This window comes from Pyrus communis, chromosome 5, assembly GCF_963583255.1.
Source record: "Pyrus communis chromosome 5, drPyrComm1.1, whole genome shotgun sequence".
Lineage (NCBI taxonomy): Eukaryota > Viridiplantae > Streptophyta > Magnoliopsida > Rosales > Rosaceae > Pyrus > Pyrus communis.
Genome location: NC_084807.1, coordinates 3,055,532 through 3,076,939, shown reverse-complemented (window position 1 = coordinate 3,076,939; position 21,408 = coordinate 3,055,532). Strand labels below are relative to the sequence as shown.

Below are 21,408 nucleotides of genomic sequence, written 5' to 3'. Positions count from 1 at the left end.
AAATCCAAGTTTATTTCTACCGTTCCTCTGTTTTTGCCATTCCCCTGTGTGCTATTCTAATTTCAGGGAAGAAAGAGAGAAAGTTTCTCTCTCCAAATCATAGTGGCAAAGTCTAACTCTAACTCTTTTTTATTTTTTTTGTTTTTTGTTAATTATTGCCCATTCAGATTTTGCCACTTAGCATTTTGATTAGCCAAGATTTATTTCTCTTGAAATTTCCTATAACTACTCCACTCAGCCATTATTTCCTTTAAATTCCCTATAATAATTGCTCCACTCAATCTTTATTCATTTTAAATTCCCTATAATAGCTCCACTTATCCTTTATTTCCTTTTGAATTGCCTATAATTGCGACATTCTATCTTTATTTCTTTTCAAACTCCCTATAATTGTGGCTACTCAGCCTTATTTCTCTTGAAGTTCACTAAAATTGCTTACAATAAAATAAATAATTACAACATTTTAAGACTATATGACATAATTTCCAAGTACAACTACACTTAGTAATGAAGAAGATATTATCTTTGGCTTAGTTATAATTATATTTGTTTTACAAAGTATTATACTATATATATAATTATATATGTGATATATATTAAGTTATTTAGGTCCTGTTAGGCTTCACCTCAAGCCTCACGCCTAAGCGGGGCTATCCATGAAACGTCTTGCCTACACCTCCGCTTTTTAATACATTGCTTGTCATCCCCTTCAAGTGAAATGGAACAAAATGTAGATTAAGCTTGGAAACAAAGAAAGAGAACTGTAAGCGGGAAAATCCCTTTGTGAAGACATTAGCGATTTGATTATGAGAAGAGATTTGTCGAGTTTGATGAGTACACGCATGAAAAACAGAATTGGTTGTCATGTGAAGAGTAGAGACATTGTCTACGAAAATTCAAGGTGGCGTACGAAGTAGAATGCTCAGTTCACGAAAGGGTTGTGGTGGCAAGAGCACGATATTTAACTTCGGAATTAGAGCGGGACACAATGGATTGCTTTTTAGCGATTGGAACCAAGGAAAATGCAAGCACCACTTGCGTAATGATGATCAACGAAATCGGTCAAGTCAGCATCAGAGACCATGTTCAACATTGCCTTTGATGTAGTGATAGATTCGCTTGATCGCCTGAAGATGACTTGAGGTTATGCATGTACTGACAAACTTGATCAACAACAAAGGAAATGTCAGGGCGTGTTAAGAGTCTGGTACTTAGGCCACCAACCAACCATACTTCAATAGGCTTCAAGATCCGAGATAGGATCACTATCATGAGCAGACAAGCATTGAGAATAGGAATGGTGTAGGGCTGGGCTTGCAGAGATCCATCTTAAATTTCTTTAAGGCATAATGGGTTTGAGAGAGAGAGAGAACTAACTGGCTTGTCGAGTAACTCCCATTCCAAGAAAAAAATTGAGGTCTCCTAACTTTGAGTCTGTGATTGGCAAAGGTGGTACATAATTGATCAATGAACCTGTGAATGTTTGAACATGTGAAATAAGGTCATCAAAATATACCAAAACATAGAGTATGTAGAGGAGTGGTAAACAAACACATGTGCATCCGATTTGCTGTTTAAAAGGCCTTGACTACAGTGGAAGGAGTTTAAAGGTTGAAACCAAGTGCGGGGTGCTTGTTTGAGGCCATAAAGAGTCTTGTGAAGGTGGCAAACATATTTGGAGCATTTGGGATCAACAAAACTAGATGGTTGCTTCTAACTTCCTTGTTGCAATGGCCAATTTTGGGAAACCGCTAAGGCAAGAATAGTGCGAATAGAACCTGGTTTAACGATGAGACTAAAGGTATCATCATATTCAAGCTCAGCTTGTTGATTGAACTCCTTGGCGACGAGACAAGCCTTGTTGAACTTACTGGAGCTGTCGGCCTTGCGTTTAACGAGAGTCCATAATTGATTATGAAGAAGTGCATCATATTCCTCTTCCATCGCTTGCTGCCATTTGCATGCTTGAGTGTAGCTGGTGGGTTTTCAATGGACAGAGGATATTCAAGTGTAACTATTAATCCATGAGTAATTTCATAATAATTAATCACGCGTTTTAATTAATCAAGAGCATTGTGCTAAGCTACTTTAATTTAGCTGATTTTTTAATTTTTAACATGGAGAATATTTGAAGGAGAGATTCATATCATGAAATCACATAGTGAAGTGTGTATAAAAGAGAGGTTGATTTGTGCCTTATAAATTACATAGTGGTATTCTGTGTTTGAAATTATTTTAAGGAGCTGTTATTAAATTCACAGAAAAAAAAAAAAAATCAGTTTGTACGTCTTGAAGTGATTTCTCGATCGCTTACTAATATGAATTTTTTGGCTGGAATGACAACAAGAAGTACGAGTAATTGGGGTAAATATAAACCAGCTATAAATGCATTACACGTGATATAGTGTTAAGGAGTTGGTGTGCCAAAAGACATGGCAGTGGTGATAATGAAAGTGCATTTTGTATTTAGTAACTATGATGTTGTTAAGCTTGAATTTCAGTTCCTTATTGATTTCAATAGATTATCTTTCCACTTGTCTTACGTTCTATTGGGAGTGTTATTCGAGTTTTGATATTATTACATCATATTGCTAATAGAGCTTGGTATTGTTCCATGAGTGGTTTTGAGGCACTACACACTCCCGCATTAGGCTTTGACGATGTCGCGCAAACGCTTATGACGTTCTTGTTGCATGCTTGGCATGTCGCTCAAGGCACACTTCTCTGTGATGCGCTGCCTCCATTAACTATGACACTTTACATTGCATGTTAGGCCTCGCTGTCTTTGCCATGCCTTACCTCACTTCGCACTCGTTAGCCTTCACTGGCTTGCCGTCGACATAAACAATATATCCCCCCGTGCCCTATCTTCCTCCCGAGGTGTAGTGCAAGGCAATCAGTTTGCCAGGGTTAGTCATGTAACGGCCCTTTGGCAGTTCACAATTAATATAAAATACAAATCAATCAATTATTAAAAATCTGTTTACCATTTTTTTAGTTGGATGCCTGTTATTTTTTTCATCTCTTAAATGGAAGTGTTCGTAGTATAATTGAAAAAATAGAAAAATATATCAAACTGTTTATGGTTAGTTCGGTCACTTGGGTAAGTATATGAAGCCGTTGTACTGAATAAGACTAACAAATACCTCGTTACACATAATTAATGAAAAAAAGAGCGAAATAAAACTGTATAGAAGAGAGGAGCGAGGATGACCAATGATGTTCAACTATACTAAAAACGACCCAATAAAAAAAACTACACTAGAAATGACTACGTAAATAGGCCATCAATTTTACAGCGTGCATTACGTACACTATAAACCACTTTATCAACCTTTAGTTTTCTTTGGGAGCCTTCCCTTTCCTCCATCCCTAGCCATTGCGACTTGCAAGAAAGTTTGTATTGTATATATATCAGGGTTTCTCTCTGAGATGGGGGCCTTAATTTCTCTTTAGGTAAAGGCCACAGGGATTAGAGAAGTAAATACTAAATGGCTTTTAAGTTGAATGGGACAATTGGTGGGGAATATTTTGTAATATCCAGTAACACGAAAAATTTAATTGAGGTATGCTTCAATAAAACGATATCCCCAACAGGACTATGGCGAGCACACAACCCCTTCATGTCAGCTCTTTCAGTTCTTGTTATAAAACTGAGCATCGCGGTCTTCAGCACTCGTATTTTTATGCTTGTCTTCAAACCCTTGCACCAACCACGGATTATTGCTGAGATTCTTGTAAGTAGTACATCATTCCTGATTCCTCTCTTGTTATTTTTTCCTTCATTATTAAATTAAAACTTGCAAGTAGTGCATCCTTTTTACACATTTCATTTTTTTTTTTTTTTTGAAAGGGACTTTGACATATAAGCCCTTTATAAAATTTAACTCTCAAAACTTGTAGTCAACTTATACTTGCAAAATCCCAAAAAAAATGATTTATCAAAATAGTTTTAATATTAGGACTTGGTCAATCAACATTATATGATTTTAAGGAGAGATGAATCAAGGGAAATATTAGCAAGTGGTATTGATGTTAGCTGGAGAGCAAAATTGTTTTTATTGACTTAGTTGAAGAGGATAATTGTTGCTACTAATTCTTGTAATAATACAGTTGGTTGAAAACTTAAAAAAAAAAAAATATATTCAACCAATTATATTATAACACTTAGTATACGGAGCAATTGTTCGTGGCTCCACACAGTGAGGTGTGTATTAAAGAGTGGTCGATTTGTGTTATAAGGTTTAGAAATAAAATTCATTTTGCACGTCAAGAAGTGCCATTTCTCGCCTACACATGTTTTTAATTGGAGGCTTGCATGATGACTTTATCATGGAGATCCAATAATACATAGGCTTCTTTTTTATCGCAAAATAATTGTTATTAGCATTGTGCATTACAAATTAAAATTTTCAGGGTGGAATGTCGACGAGTACGAGTAATTGGGGTAAAGTTGTACCAGCCGTATTTCCTTATAGTACCTTGAAGATTATCGAGACCATGGGAAACTTGGCCCTCGTTTACCACATGTTCCTGGTGGGTTTAGAGCTTGATTTAAAACCAATATTTCGAGCTGGGAAGAAGGCTATTAGCATTGCGCTCGCCGGCATTATCTTTTCCGTCCTTGTTGGCTGGGCCTTATGTCGATATGTACTCCTCAAAGATTTTGCCGAGCAAACTAAAGGCAATGGAGGAAAACTTCCTACTAAGGATGGCCCGTGGTTTTGGGGCGTTGCTCTTGCCACCACTAACTTCCCAGACCTTGCCCAAATCCTCGCAGACCTCAAACTTCTCTACTCTGATGTCGGAGGACTTGCGTTATCTGCCTCTGTTATCTCCGACTTATGCTCATGGTTTCTTCTTCTGCTCGTAATGGCCATAGTCAACAGCTTCCAGACAGTTGCGGTGGGACTCACCTTGCTTTTTATAGGACTATGCGTTTTTGTAGTACATCCTCTTCTGTCATGGATTGTTAACCGAATTCGCGAAAGAACACCAGAGGATGGCGACTACAGTCAATTTGAATGCTTTGTTCTAGCGGGGGTTGTGCTTTGTGGGTACATTACCGATGCATGTGGATCCCATTCCATCGTAGGGTCTTTTATGTTTGGAGCTATCATGCCTAGAGGAGAGGTTTCAAACAATCTTAAAAAGAAGGTGGGAAGTTTTGTGCCTGGGATTCTAATGCCTCTCTACTTCTGTATCAATGGGGGAAGACTCAACTACGTGGATATTCTCAGTTCCATTTATCCATCGGAGAAAAAAACTGGGACGGATATATATCGCGTAGGGGGGGTTGTCATCTTAGCTTTTGCAGCTAAGACTGTGAGCACTTTGGTTGCCGGCTTAATGAACAAAATGTCATTTCGGGATAGTTTGGCTCTTGGAGTGCTCATGAACACCAAAGGCTTATTTACACTTATCATACTCAACACTGGTCGGGACGTAAAGGTAATATATGATTTTGGGTAATGCTAGAGAGACTAAATTTGTAGACAAAGTTTTGGAAACTAAATGATATAGAAGTTGATGATCGATTTATTACTTAAACGTTGATAAACATCCTCATTTCTATTAGTGACACATCATTTAATTTGCAAATTTTGTCTTCAAATTTGATTTCTTGAGCATTACCTCATGTATGCATGCGTGGCTAGCTACATTATGCAGATAAAACTATTGATTCATCTGTCCACTTTATCTTTTTATTTTTAATTTTTAAAAAAAGTTAACTATTAAATTTTAAATTTTTTTAACACTAAGAAGTGAAGTAGTGCTAAATAAAACATAAATTGCTGCATGTGAAATGTTAATAAGAAAAATTATTTTGGAGATGGAACTTAGGTATTGCTCACTTCAAATTATTCCCTAAATTATTCATACATGACATTGATTTTTAGTACAACATGTACGGTTAATTTATACGTACGTATAGTTTTTGAATAATTTATGAACGAATGACTATTAATATGTGGTATGTGTATACATATGTACACGTCCAGGCGTTGAACAAACAAACCTTTGGAGTAATGGTGTGGGCAATTTTGGTAATGACATTTACAGTTGGCCCGCTTTTAGTCTTTCTATACAAGTCCAATGCGAGGCCTTTCGTGCAATACAAACAGAGAAACGTAGCAAGCGTAGGATCTAACGACGAGCTTCGAATCCTTGCATGTGCTCACAACTCAAGCAATGTGTCAGGCATTATCAATCTCCTTGACGCTTCTAATCCAACCAAAAACTCCCCTCTTCATGTTCTTGCTGTCCACCTTGTGGAACTAACCGGGCATGCTTCGGCGATGTTGGTAGTGCACGGTGCTTGTAAGACCAATGATGTACACTTTCCCTACAACTCGTCGTCCCCCTCAAATGCCTTTGAAACATATGCCAAACATAGAGAAAATGTCATGGTGCAAACACTCACGGCAGTGTCCCAATACTCCACGATGCACCGGGACATATGCAACCTGGCCGAGGAGAACCGTGTTGCCATAATCATCATCCCGTTCCACAAGAAATCCACCATATTGGTTGCAGGAGTGTCACCAGATCCAAACAACTCACATCTAAGGAGGCTCAACAACAACTTGATCGCAAATGCGCAGTGCTCTGTGGGTGTTCTTGTGGATCGAGGCCTCGGTGCATTCAACTACTCTTACCCTCAATGCCGCTATTCCATGCTCTTCTTTGGAGGGGTAGATGACCGCGAGGCATTAGCGTATGTCGGTCGGATGGCTGGACATCCCAAGGTTAACCTAACAGTCATATCGTTTAACATTATGAGTGAAAATGAAGCAAAAGCGTGCTCTGATGATAATGATGATGGTACTGATGGGTTTCTGAAGGCACTGGCAAATATTGGGAGGGAAAAAAAACTGGACGAGTTGTTCTTGGATGAGTTTAGGCTGAGGTCAATGAATGATGCCTCCATAAAATTTGTAGAGAATTGGGTGACGAGTTGGGAACAAATTCTCTCGCTAATACAATCCACGGAAGGTGAATATGATATGTTCATAGTGGGTAGAAGACATGGAGAAATGCAACAGGCCATCAGCACAACGTTACTGGATGACGATGACTCTAATGACATTGGAGTTCTTGGAGATGCATTGGTATCTTCAACCTTCACAACTAGTACATCCATTTTAATTGTGCAACAAGGTAGCCATTTGGATTATAAATGAGGGAGAAAATGGAATATCTTGGAATAGTTTGTGTTGGAGAATTAGGAAACAAAAAAGGGGTACTTTGATCCAGATAAAAAAAAAAAAAAATTCTACTTTTCAACTTTAATTAAATTTCTTAATTTATGAATTTTTACTCAAATTTTTAATTTGAATATTTAAATAAAAAATTCTAACCACTTTCATGGAAAATAGTTAAAAGGCACTTTCATGGAAAATAGTTAAAAGGAAATTTATATGTCATCATATATGATGCATATACCATAGGTTGATAAAATACATTTAACTTGTGATAAAGGTATCTACAAAATAAAAGAAATTAATCTACCTATCATCCATGAAAATAGATTCAAGAAATTTCATCTTCCATACAATTATAATCAATATTAGTATATATGCTCATATATAGTACCTACAACAAACGTTAGTTTCCGCAGTTAACATGTGATGAAGGTGGAAGAAAAATTGAGATACAAACTAGGAGTAGGAAAAAGGAGAACAATATTTAATCTTAAAATTGAGTAAAAGATGAACTATAAATAAGAGATGACATTTATCACAATTCAATAAAAAGATAACAACAGACACTCAGTACTACGATCTAGTAGTATTTCTCCTCACTTATAAGTGAGAGGTTTTAGGTTCGATTTTGCGTGAAAGGAGAATTTGAACCACATTATTGCTAGCCCATTTTGAAACTTAGCCCACTCCTCACCCCTTGAAGTAAAAAATAAGGATTGGTGCGGAAAAAAAGGGGGCAGCCGCGGTCGAACTCTAATTCTAGAAAAAAGTCGTGCTCCTTTTCCAAGTGAATAGTATCGTTTGTTAAAAAAAATAAAAATAAAAATATAAAAAAAATGACAACAAAAAAGCTAATATGGATAATCAGTGAATGGAACTAACCCAACAAAGTGGACTAAACTCAATAATAACTCACAAAATTAGACTTATATTAAGTTTATTCAAATAAAAAAGTATTTGAGATTGGTAAATTTGGGATTGTATTTTATTTCCTACCTACAAAGTAATATGTAGTTTTCCTTGTTCAAGAAATTAGGTTTACTTATGCAATTAGACTTGTATTTTGTTATGCATAGCTTCCACTTCTGTTGTACCTCGAGAACAATTAATTGTAAAGTAAAGTAATTAAATGTTTAATAAATTGTATTTTACAATTTACATGTATTGTCATGCATGAACACACACACACACTTAGACCCTAAAATTTAAGTTTAACATGTGAAATGTCATAAAAGATTTCATTTAGTGCTCATATAAAAGATTTCATTTCCTTCTTCCTCGCATCATAGACTCATCGTTATTACCATCGAAGTACGGTATATGAGGAATTGAGCCCACAACACAATTCATCTTAGTTGTCCCACATATCTCACTAATTACGTACTGTGACCTAGTGCCAATTGGAAGTTTTAGGATGAATATTAATTAATCTAAAGAGGAGTGAATAGGCTATAACTTAAATGAATAAGCCAAATTAAAATTAACAATTAATTAAACATGGTTAAAATCCAACACATCACTAACAAACAGCAAATAAAAAATGTTCACACCAGATGTAGATTTGACGAGATAAAACATCATCACTGAAGTAATCCTCGGACTATCAAATCAGAATATAAATTAAGATAAATGAATACAAAATGAACTTACAAAACTTATCTTACTAAACTCACAACTAGAAGGCAGTTTAGAAGACCTGGATGGTAATATGAAGGAATTTCGAACCGTAGCCACAAAAGTCTTGAAGCGAAACACATCTCATTTTCATTTTATTGGGTATATTCATGAATAGCAGGAAAAATTATTAGTAAATAAAACATAATAGTGAAATCGCTAACGAAAGTAACAGGTGACATCCACATATTATAATGAATTAGAGAAAATAGCAGAATATGAGTTCAGAAGTGGGACGACCATCGATCGTATGTTGGCGGTTGTCATCGTAGCTTTTGCAACTAAGATTGTGTTTACTTTCGCTGTCGGGTTAATCAACAAAGGTCACCTTGAGATAATCTGGCTCTTGGAGTATTTGTTGAGAATGAATTCCACGTTAATGGAAAGATGGATCTTGCATAGACTTATAAGTAAGTTGGACTACTTATCATATTGCTTATTAGTTTTATGATGGAACCTCTCAACTTCCTTCATGGTATCAGAGCATGTTGCCCTATGTGAAGCCCAATTAATGAACACACGAACTCTACGTCACTTGATTTATGTTGTCCACTCACCTCACATGAGGGGGCGTGATCGGAGTGAATCCCACATTGTTGGAAGGAGGGACTTTTCATAGGTTTATAAGTAAGCTGAGCTACTCCTTATATTACCAATTGATTTTTTGGTGGAACCTCAATTTTCTTAAGTATTCATGAACACCAAAGGCTTATTGGCACTCATTGTACGTACTCAGTTATGTTCGAGCCCTAAAGGCTAAGGGTATGTATTTTGTGTTATGCAAGCATCTCGTGACGAAATATGTTATTTAATTTTAACTAGATATATAACCGAACACAATATTTTAGATAAATAATAAAAAAACTCACTGCAGTCTCTGCCTATGCCACCATGCATGAGGACATATGCACCTTCGCGGAGAAGAATCAAGTCCCTCTGATGGAACCATAAAGTCTAACTCACTTAAGTGCTCTCTACAACAACTTGATCGCAAATGCTCAATTCTCTCTGTGGTGGGTGTCTTTGTGGATCATGAGTCCGGTAAATCCAACAATATTACCGAGTCCTTAAGACATCGACAATAACAATGGCGATGGTAATTCTTCGAGCAGCAACTATTAAGGGTAGTATTGTAAATCCAAGTTGATATTTTTTGTTAGTTTTCCTAACTATAATTAGTTAGATTAGCTGTCATTTACTCAAAAGATATTCTCTGGTATATATATCAGAATCATAATGTAATTCATTAAGAAATAGAGAAAGATATTTTATCTATCATGGTTTCATCGCCATCTGTCTAACGACCTCTTGATCCAAACCGCTTCTGCATCGCCTCTCTCCAACGCCTCTACACCGTCTCTCTCCGGCGTCTCTGTGTTCAAACCCTAACCCTCACCGTCATCAATGGCAGCTTCTTCGTCTCCCTCTGTCGAATCTCTCGTCTCGTCTTTGTGCCCTAATGCTTCCAACTCTTCAACTTCCTCAATCATGATTCAAAACATTGGTTCTATGGTGCCGATCAAACTCACCACCACCAATTATCTTACTTGGAGCACTCTCTTTGCTCCGAACTTCAGGAGGTATAATCTCATCGGAATAATCGATGGCTCTCAAGTTGCTCCGCCCAAGTATTTTTGTGATGCATCTGCAAATTCTTCTTTGAATCCGACATTCATTGCTTGGTATGAGACAGATCAAAATATTCTCATCTGGATCAACTCTACTCTCTCTGATTCTGTGATTCCTTACACTGTTGGTGGGAATTCTTCTCAAGAGCTCTGGTCCAAACTTGAATTGAGATTTGCGACGGCTTCGCAGTCTTATATTCATGAACTCCGATCAAGACTTCGTTCTATAACTAAAGGTGATTCATCTGCTGCTTCATATCTTCAAAGAATTGAAGAACTTGCTGATGCTTTGGCTAGCACCGGTGCTCCGGTCGATGATTCTGAACTGATTTCTGTAACTCTTCATGGTCTACCTTCCGTGTTCGACTCATTTGTTGATGCGATTCAATTTCAAATTGGATCCACTACTATTGATGAGCTTTATGGCCTTTTGCTGATCAAGGAAATCCAGATAAAAAATCGTAAGACGACTATACTTGCACCAATTCAGGCATTCAATACCTTTGCTGGAATTCTGCCTCTACCTTCTGATCCTTCAATCTCTTAGGCCTACGTTGCTCAGAGTTTCTCCAACTCCAATTTTCATCAAGGTCGTGGTTCTGATCAAAATTCTCAAACCTTAGAAATTCTTCAAATTGAGGCAATTTTAGGAATAATACTCAGAGAAACACTTTCAATCGATCTAACAATCAGAGGTATAATAACAATCGTGGCTCTAGATTCAACAACTTTGGCAGAAGATTTACTTGTCAAATCTGCAAGCAATTTGATCATAAAGTTATTGAGTGCCCTCAGCGCCTGAATCCTAACTTTGACACTTCTTCTCTAGTTGCATTCTGTGTCAATACTTCTGCTCCTTATCACACATGGTTGCTTGATTCTGGTGCATCAACACACATGACAAATTCCTATGCAAAATTGAACAATCCAGAATCATACACTAAACCTGAGCAAGTCTACATTGGAGATGGCAAAGGTTTGCCTATACTTCATCTTGGTTCTTCTAGTGTACCTACTACTACTCATTGTTTTGATCTTAAGCATGTTTTACATGTCCCTGCATTAAAGCAAGATTTGCTATCTGCAAACAAGTTTATTCTTGATAATCAATGCTTAGTACATCTATATCTTTCCCACTTTATTGTGAAGGATATTTTCTTTTTAAATGACATGTACAAGATGGCTTTATCCATTTCACACCACACCTTCCATTGCTAGACAACAACGTGCTTTTGCAGCAGCTTCAAAAGCATCTCAGGATATATGGCATCAAAGACTTGGCCATCCTTATTTCAATATACTTAATAAAGTTGCATCTCATTCTTGTATTTCATTCTCTGGTGATATCCATAAGTCTCTGTATTCTAGTTGTGCTATGGGCATATGTTCGAAATTGCCATTTTTTGTAGTTTCTTGCTCTACAAAAAAAACCATTAGAGCTTTTACATACAGATGTATGGGGTCTTTCACCAACTGTTTCTGTAAAAGGTTTTAGATATTATATCATATTTGATGAATATTTTACAAAGTATTGTTGGTTCTTTCCACTTAAATACAAATTTGAGGCTTTCTTTACTTTCATTCATTTCAAGTCTATGGTTAAGAACTTATTGTGCACTAAGATTGTTACATTGAGATCTGACTTTGGTGGAGAGTTTCCTAGCACTCAGTTTTCAAATTTCTTAAGGGATCATGGTATTATTCATCAACTCAGTTGCCCTTATACTCCAGAGCAAAACAGATGTGTTGAAAGAAAGCACAGACACTTGGTTGAAACAGCAAGAACTTTACTTGCATCTTCCAAGGTTCCATATGAGTTTTGGGTTGATGCATTTACCATAGTTTTATATCTTATTAACAAGCTTCCTACTGCTAAAAAATGCTCTCATTGGGAATCTCTTTTTCAAAAAACCCAATATTACAACTCTCTCAGGGTCTTTGGCTGCTAGTGTTTCCCATGGCTAAAGCCATATACAAACTCCAAGCTTGATCCCAAGAGTCAACCATGTGTTTTTCTCGGATACAGTTTACAACACAAAGGTTACAAGTGTATGGATCTTGTAACTAGGAAAGTCTACATTTCCAAGCATGTGCTCTTTGATGAAACTCAGTTTCCTTTTCATCATATTGTCAATTCTTTAGTTTTGCCCTAGTCCTCTAGTTCTACCTTTAATCATATCCATGCCTCATTAACCTTCAATACACCTCCTATATCTTCTTCATCCCCCTCCCCCCCCCCCCCAACTTCATCATCTCAATCACCTATCTTTCCTCTTTTCACAACTTCACCTATATCTTCATTACCTATAATTTCTTCCTCTCTTAACAGTCAACAAATTAGCACCCTTCCCTTGCATCTCTCCAAACCGAATTACTCATCAACACTCACCCTATGCAAACTAGGTCAAAATCTGGCATTGTCAAATCTAAAGCTCTTAATGCCACAAAACAACCTCTTCCTCCTCACCTTGCTCCAGACTATATCCCAACTACCTATCTTCAAGCTTCTAAACACCCTCATTGGAGACAAGCATTGCAGAAAGAATTTAATGCATTACTTAGCATTAGTACATGGTCACTTGGTCCAACAAATTCCTCTCAAAATCTAGTAGGATGTAAATGGGTTTTCCGGATCAAGAGAAAACCAGATGGCACAATTGACAAGTTTAAAGCTAGGCTTGTTGCCAAAGGGTTTCACCAGCAACAAGGTTTAGACTACACTGAGACATTTAGTCCAGTAGCTAAACATGTCACCATTCGATTGCTTCTTACATTAGCAGCTCACTTCAACTGGTTTCTTAATCAATTGGATATGAGCAATGCCTTTCTGCATGAAACCTTATCTGAATCTGTCTTTATGGTTCAGCCTGCAGGATTTGAAGATCCTACCAAGGCTAACTATGTTTGTCAACTGCACAATTCTCTATATGGACTTAAACAAGCCTCTAGGGCTTGGTATGAGAAGCTTCACATTGCTCTATTCTCTATGGGATTCATTGGTTCTCAGAATGACCATTCTCTATTTGTCAAAAAGGATCCAGCTTTAGTATTCATCTTAGTGTATGTTGATGATATACTAGTCACAGGTCCAAATCCTCAAGCTTGCAAGGATACTATTTCTCAACTCAGCACTCTCTTTCCTATCAAAGACTTGGGGCCTCTTCAATATTTTCTTGGCATTGAGGTCAAAAGGTCAACATCAGGGATCTTTATTTCTCAAACCAAGTACATCACTGATTTGCTCAAGAAATCCAATATGCTTGGTGCAAAACCATGTGCCACCCCTCTTAGCACTTCTTCAGTGGATCATCAGTCTTCATTATTATCAAATCCTTCAGAGTATAGATCCTTAGTTGGAGGATTACAATACCTCACTTGATCAAGGCCAAACCTTTCATTTGCAGTTAATCTGGTATGTTAGTTTATGCATCAACCAAGGGAGTCTCATCTTTAAGATGTTAAAAGGATTTTGAGATACCGTAAAGGAACTCTGGATCTTGGTCTCTAGTTTCCTAAACATTCAAATTCCCTCAGCATCAATGCTTTTTTAGATGCTGATTGGGCATGCTGTCATATAGATAGAAGATCAACATGTGGTTTCTGCATATTATTGGGTAACTCACTTATCAGTTGGAGTGTTAAGAAGCAACCAACAGTGGTCAAATCTTCTACTGAAGCTGAATACCAGTCCTTGGCAAACACTGCAATTGAACTTACATGGATTTGCAAATTATTTGTTGATGTTGGTTTACAACTGCCCTGTCCTCCCAAACTTTGGTGTGACAACATCTCAGCTATCTCACTAGCTAAGAATCCCATTTTTTCATGTAAGAACAAAGCATGTCAAGATAGACTATCACTACATTTGGGCAAAAGTATTGTCCAAAGCCATTTTTGTTCATTTCATCTGCACTCAAGATCAGATTGCTGATATTTGTACCAAGTCTCTCTCTAAGGCTCGATTTCAACTTCTCAGGGCCAAACTTTCACTTTGAGTTCCTCAGTTTAGTTTGAGGGGGGATATTAAGGGTAGTATTGTAAATCCCAGTTGATATTTTCTGTTAGTTTTCCTAACTGTAATTAGTTAGATTAGCTGTCATTTACTCAAAGGATATTCTCTGGTATATATATCAGAATCACAATGTAATGTTATTCATTAAGAAATACATAAAGATATTTTCTCTATCAGCAACCATTACCATGCACTTTGCCATGGTCTTCATTGGAGGGACAGATGACTGCGAGGCATTAGCATATGCATGGAGGATGGTTGGACATCCTAACGTTAGATTAACCATTATGCGGATTAACCAACGCAAGAAGGAAGTGAAAACGTCCACGGATGACAACGACGACAGCTATGACGATGAAATTTTAAAGGCATTGGCAAACACTGGGATGGAAGAAAAACTCGACAGCTTACACTTGGATGACTTTTGGCTCAAGTCAATGAATGGTCCCTCTATTGAATTGGTAAAGAAGATGTTGACAAGCTGGGTAGAAACTCTGAAGCTAATAAACACCATGGAAAATCAATATGATTTGTACATAGTTGGAAGAAGACATGGCGATATGTCAGCATCGTCGAAGATATTGTATTTCAGCGACTCTGATGAACTGGGAATTGTCGGAGATGCAGTGGCATCTTCGAGCTTTATGGCGTGCACGTCCATTCTTGTAGTGCAACAGGGCCCCTTTAATTTGGACGAACAAGATGCCCGGGAGGAAATGAGGGATGTTGAGAACAGTTTAGAACAGGACATGGCAGCATTCATTAAAACAAAAAACCCATCGATTTAGAGGAAAACTAATGAAAAGAGCTTGAAAACTTTGAGTTTTAATGATAAGTACGAAATAAAGGGTAAAGTGAATTGTACCAGGATTGACCTTTTAGAGTAAAAATGTGATTTTTCATTAAAGTGAAAAGTACCGTGGGCTTTTCGTTAAAACTCCCTTGATTTAGCCCTTAATTTGTAAAATGAGTCGATCCCTCACATTTTTGTAAGAACGTAATAAATTGTTGGGGGCTGAACAAAATTCGGCCGGCTTTGACTTCAAGGCCGCCTGAACAAGAGTTTCACGGCCTCAACTTGCTAAAGAAAGCCTAAATGCAAGGTCGTCCGATAGCAAGTTGAGGTCTGAGGCAAAAAAAAATTGTCTCGGAACTCAAATTTTGTTTTAACAAAGTCTCTGTAAATAACTATATCAGTCGCACTTCATTTTTAGTTGAAAATGTTAAGTTTTGCTTAATTTTGTTTTGGTTCTTAAATTTCCAATTTTCCATCAAATTCATCAACCCATCTAACAAAGACAAAATTGCTTTCATTTCCGAAACAGAACCTCAACAAGATTGAAAGAAGGCTTGTGTTAATCCAATACTAATTCCAACTAATCCTCAGGATTACAAGGACTGATTCTATATAATCAACTCGATATAATCCCAAAACTGCAGCATATCGAAAATCCAATGATCTTGCTCTTACCTTAACCTTTTACCTTCCTTCAAGCACCTGAGCCTCCCTAAAATCCATGCGTAACCCAGATATACATTTGAGACAGCAGAACCGTCTTATTTTCCATTTACAACCTGAGATTCGTGTGCATTACTATTTCTATGAGCCTACCGTCGAACCAGAATCTTCCTTTCTCTAAACATCAGTTGTATCATAACGATTTAGTATCTTGAGTGCGGCTGAACTATTGTGTGTCCCAATTAGGAATGTTAGCAGTAGCTTCATTCACCATCTTTACAAGGGTGACCTGCACACAACGAGCACGTAAGTCGGAGAGCGAGAAGCGGGTGGCGGGGAGAGAAGATAATTAAAATAAATTTATTCACTAAATATGACAAACTATATGAAAACTTCGATTCTAAACAATCTGACTTTGAAAATGAGTAGTAAACATATTTTGTTGGAGGTCGGTCAGGCTAACCATCATCAACACAAGCCACGGCCTGACTGTCCTCAATGTGTCTGTGATTGGACTCCAACAACTAGACAACTATAATCTGGGAACAACAATCAAATAAACAGAACGCTACGAACTTTCTTACACAAATGAAGTGAACTAGTACAGACGAATAAAAAAAAATTAAGGCATACCAAATACCGTAAAAAACAGAACATGCAATTGCAATAATAACAGCAATTCTCAGACATACCACACTCTCAGGAACCCCAGGAGGAGGTAAGGGGAGGTTTCTTGGTGGTGGTCCACGTAGATATGCTTTCTTGTCAAATCTCCATTCCCCAATTTTTCCATATGTTAGCTCACCCTAAACAGTCAGAAACTTCAGATAACTAAGGAACTATAATGGGCAAAAGGGGGAGGAACATAACAGGACTACGCATAGAGGCGAAGGGCCATACATACCTTTAAGTTGTAGTCACATCCGTAAGTATAATGAATGATAAACTTTTTACGAAGTTCCATATCCCATGGCGGCTGAAAATTTAAAGACAATAGAACATTGTTAATCGCAACGTATATACATCCAGTGTAGTTTGCTGAACCTAACAAAGAAATCAAAATGCAAATCAATTTTGATATGAATAGCTTCCCTAAGCAAGATTCCAAACCTGCACCATGAAGTCCTTCCGAAGAATATGCGGCACACCATGCAAAGCAGATGCCACAGCATAAGCATACCTTATTTCATCAAAGAAAATAAGACACAAAGATACGTCAAAGCTGGCATCTCTAATTGCTAGAACTCAACTTAGTCAAAAACTAATGTCACAGTCAAACTTACATTTCTAGCACCCATCCGAAAGCTTTATCCGTCTCCGTGTCTTCTTTCATCCTCAAAGAAACATTCATCCATGTAGGAGCAATCTTTTCCAGCAAATCCTGAAAAATTACATTTACTCATTAAAGTTCTAGGGGTCATAAATGATAATGCGAAATTATACAAGGAAACAATTACAGAAAACTAGAACACCAAAGTTTTCAGAACCCCAAAATAAATTGGACATCAACGTATTAAATAGGGTGCTGCTATTAGCACTCCAAAACAGTCCTTATGCACTCCAAACATATAAACACGAGAAAAAACACTCGGGAGAATGCACGATAAATTTTCTGGAGTGACCATCACGAATGCAAGACAAAGCGAAAGAAATAACAGTTTACCACAAGCCATTACCTTCTTGATAATTACAGGAGAATTTCCAATTGGACCAATCTTTGTGACTGGACCCTTCTCCTCAGGATAAAACTTTCTTATGATCTTCTCATTCTGAGAAGGTTTAATGTAGAAAAATGGGAAGGCTGCTGGATATCCTCCAAGTGCCAAATTAGGAAGAGGATTTATAAAAATATGATCAGGCTCCGCCATCAAAATATATCTGCAACAACAGAATTCAAGGGATTTGATGTCAAGTAAAAGATAAAAAATGAGAAAACTCAAAGGTCATCAAATATGCAGAAGCTCACTCTTCCTCAATAGTAGCCTTTTCCAGCCATTGCACAAAAGCCCATGGTCTGTTTAAGACAACGTATCCCTGTATATAAAATTTGCAATCACGCTTAGAAACAAAGATCGATAAAAAACATAAAGTTTAAATTATCAGAAGGACAATAGTTACCCAAACTTCTTCATTGATTATATAAAGGTTATCGAAAAACAATCTTCAACTATTGACTTGCAAGGGCTAAGCTTTACACATGAATCAACTTACAGTTAACATCGAAAAGTGAAAAAAGATACAAAACGTTAAAAAAAAAAAAAAATTGACTTTTTCTGCAAAATTTCATAAGACTATGCAAAGTATCTAATAATTAGATTTAAAACTTAAATTAATAACTTTCACGTGTCAATTGTCATCCAATGAGTAGAAAATCATTGAGAATAGTGATACAGTGGATCAGCATGGACCCTGAAACTCAACAAATTTTATTCTTCCCCAAGATCCATTGCTTCCCTTCCACTCAAAACCATTCTTAGTCAGCACAAAAACATGGAATCGTCCTTCGCTTTTTCTTTACTTACTTTCTTTTTGTGTGTGACTCTTTTCCTTTATTCTCTTTTATTTTCAGTAAAATCTCGTATAACTCCCAACACATTTCTAATATTGCCAAGACCCCTTATTTTGACTTTAGAAATAAAATGGTCCATATAGAAACCATCACATCCAAGTTGATACAAATATAATAACAAAGGAATGACAGTGCCAGAAGCCTAACCCGATCAAGTCCTCCAGGAAGAGGATCAACCACAATAGTTGGAATCTCATCCATCAAGTTGTCAGGTTTTCCTGAATGCAAAATTCGAGTAAATCCTCCCATCTCTGATACAGGCAAGTCCTTCTTCTTCTTATACCAATAGTACATAATGCGACACTGCCATTTGCTGTAAGGAGTATCAGTGGCTGTTAACGCAACATGGAATGGTGCCTTGGTATTCTTAAACTTCTTCCCATTCTCCGGCATCTCAATAATCGGGTCAGACAGTAATCCACTATCCGTGTTATCACCTACCCATTTCCCAACCAACCTATAATGAATTACCATAGTTGACAAATTATAAGTAGCAAAGAAAAACCCAAGAGCCAAAAGGACCAGAACTAATGATGAAGCTCGTCCCATGTTCTTCCTCTCAATCATTGTTTATTGCAAACGAAAACCAATCTCAGACTTCCCAAACGCAGAAATTCTCCTATTCCATCACAGCTTTCAAATTCAGCTGTCCAGAACATAATGTAATAGTAGCATTAGACCCTTCTGTGATCTTATCCAACTTCCACAAAAGTTTTTCGAGATACCTACAATAAGCAATTCGACTTAAATTAGCAAAATGTAATGGAAGTACCCAACTGAAACAACTCATAATTTACAACCCCATCATAATTCATACTGCAAGGGGAGTTCTATTGACACCCACCCAAATGCTCTCTACACCCCCACTCAGCATTTGGGGGGTTTAAATAGAATTTCCCCAAAATTCAACACATACAAAACTGCAATGGAGTGTCTGCAGACCAATGTGAATTGGTTACCAAAAAATCAAGAAAAAAAAAAAAGAAAAGAAGCAACTTTACAAAATATCACAGACCAGCACACTCAATCTCCAAAATTTACATGATTTCATGTTTCAAAAAACCTTAATCAGACTGTAAATGAGTAAAAACAAGAACATAGGAATTCAGACATTCAATGCACATGCATAGGATTGACAAAACCAACTGCAAAGTTTATACCTTTGACAACAAAACAGAAAACCCAGAATCCCAACAAAACAAAAAACCACAAATGAAAGATTGAACAGGTAAACAAACGTAAAAGTTGTCTCCAGTAATTAAAGTACAAAACTCCTACAATACAGACGTATAACATACATTTAGATATATATATATATAGAGAGAGAGAGAGAGAGAGAGAGAGAGACCTTGGCGTGGCGCAGGTGGAGGAGGGAGAACAGAGATTGGAATTTTTGGATCAGAGTGGAGAGAACTAAAAAAGTATGGGGATTTTATCGATATGACAAACTCGGTATTGAGGTTCCGACTCCTTCCTTTCCGTCTTTTTCCGTACAAGTGCGTGAGTGGCCTTTTATGTTGTCTTTTTTTTCGTGTGTTTTGCGTCGGATATCCAATGTAATTGATGCATGATAATGAAATTCCACCATTTATCCACCTTTTAAAACCACTAACGTTTCCACTGTTTACCTTTTTCATTTTGTCTTATTGGCATTTCATGTTTTTCTTTTTTTTTTTTTTTTTTTTTTTGATCTTCCAACAAATCAAATGTAGTTTAAACAAGTGGTTCCTGCTGTACGTGGATTGAACAGTTTTCTTCAACTCATTGCGTTTTAATTTTAAACACTTTTTTTTATTATAGTTTAGAGCAATAATATCGAGGGTATTAAAATCGAACCATTAGATCAGTTCTAAAATTAGTTGATAATATTGGATTGCACCCCTAAATTTTTCATAACTGACAAGATTGGATTCCATGAATGATTTTCTTGTGTGTGAGAATTCAATTAAAGTGAGCAATTTAAATCATTTGATGGAATCATGTTTAATATACTGTAGAACAAAATATTTTCTATATCATTTAATTTTTTTATTAACAAATTTCACTATAAAACTTCTGAGTTCTAACAATACAACTAAGACATAAAACGGCAAAAAAATACCCCAAACTAGAGAATCCACACCATTAACGGGTGTTTAGGTACATTGAATTGATATAAGATTGATTAGATTGGAAATGGAAAAAAATAAAAAAAATCCGTATTTCAATATAGAACCAATACACTTTTAGCGCTCTTAAAAATACAAGTGGTGGATTGACTGATTGAGAATATCTTCATCTTCAACGTTCAAACTTTTTCTCTCTGTTTAATATAAATAAGTGTAAAATGTCGTTTGTACTCAAAATTATTGAAAAACCATTCTCGGTTTCCAAATGCATTCTCGTATCTTAAAACACAAAATTCAATTTTTTTTTTCAAAGTAAATATTTCAAAAATCATATTGTAAAACATTACAAGACGAGCCCTAGTTTTACGAAAGTTACATATGAACTCGACTTATGTCTTCCCAGCACTCTCCTTCAATGCCGTTATAGTGTTTCTTCTTGGATGAAGCATATCAAAATTGACATCCATTTTGTTCGTGATTACCACATTCAAGGCCTTGTTCATGTCATGTCGTTGTCACTCTCTCTCTCTCTCACGCTCTCACGGTCTTAGGTTGATGTCTCACAACACAATCTCTTACTCAAATTATGCAAACTAGTTACCTTAATTGGTGGGATCTTAGCATCATGGGACCGTGAGAAAACAAGAGTTGAACAAAACTCCAAATATTCCGGAATTGGAGAGAAAATGTTATTTAGAAATTATTTGGATTGGAAATTGGAAACCTTGTCGTGTGAAGAAAAAAAACCTTTTT

At 36.7% G+C, this 21,408-nt stretch overlaps 2 protein-coding genes across 2 annotated transcripts; one reads left to right on the top strand and one right to left on the bottom strand.

Annotated features, from left to right (window-relative positions):
* Nucleotides 1–4,500: 4,500 nt before the first annotated feature.
* On the top strand, nucleotides 4,501–7,184 carry LOC137733559 (cation/H(+) antiporter 15-like). The gene is made up of 2 exons (XM_068472697.1): nucleotides 4,501–5,451; nucleotides 6,003–7,184. Exons 1-2 carry the CDS (start codon nucleotides 4,501–4,503, stop codon nucleotides 7,182–7,184), a joined length of 2,133 nt encoding a protein of 710 aa, XP_068328798.1.
* An 8,650-nt stretch (nucleotides 7,185–15,834) lies between these two features.
* Nucleotides 15,835–20,053, bottom strand: LOC137735468 (hydroxyproline O-arabinosyltransferase RDN2-like). Its single transcript, XM_068474895.1, has 9 exons — nucleotides 19,896–20,053; nucleotides 18,695–19,272; nucleotides 17,945–18,012; nucleotides 17,655–17,856; nucleotides 17,262–17,359; nucleotides 17,089–17,158; nucleotides 16,883–16,954; nucleotides 16,671–16,784; nucleotides 15,835–16,267 (listed from the first exon to the last, which is right to left on the bottom strand). The coding sequence occupies exons 2-9, from the start codon at nucleotides 19,112–19,114 to the stop codon at nucleotides 16,205–16,207; spliced, it is 1,107 nt and encodes a 368-aa protein (XP_068330996.1). The 5' UTR covers nucleotides 19,115–19,272; nucleotides 19,896–20,053; the 3' UTR covers nucleotides 15,835–16,204.
* Between the last annotated feature and the right edge of the window lie 1,355 nt (nucleotides 20,054–21,408).

Coding starts and splice junctions, on each gene's coding strand:
- LOC137733559 (XM_068472697.1), top strand. CDS start 4,501: ATGGGAAACTTGGCCCTCGTTTACCACATGTTCCTGGTGGGTTTAGAG. Junction 5,452..6,002: donor ACACTGGTCGGGACGTAAAG/GTAATATATGAT, acceptor GTACACGTCCAG/GCGTTGAACAAACAAACCTT.
- LOC137735468 (XM_068474895.1), bottom strand. CDS start 19,114: ATGATTGAGAGGAAGAACATGGGACGAGCTTCATCATTAGTTCTGGTC. Junction 16,955..17,088: donor GGAAGGACTTCATGGTGCAG/GTTTGGAATCTT, acceptor TTAAATTTTCAG/CCGCCATGGGATATGGAACT. Junction 16,268..16,670: donor CTGGGGTTCCTGAGAGTGTG/GTATGTCTGAGA, acceptor CGTTGTGTGCAG/GTCACCCTTGTAAAGATGGT.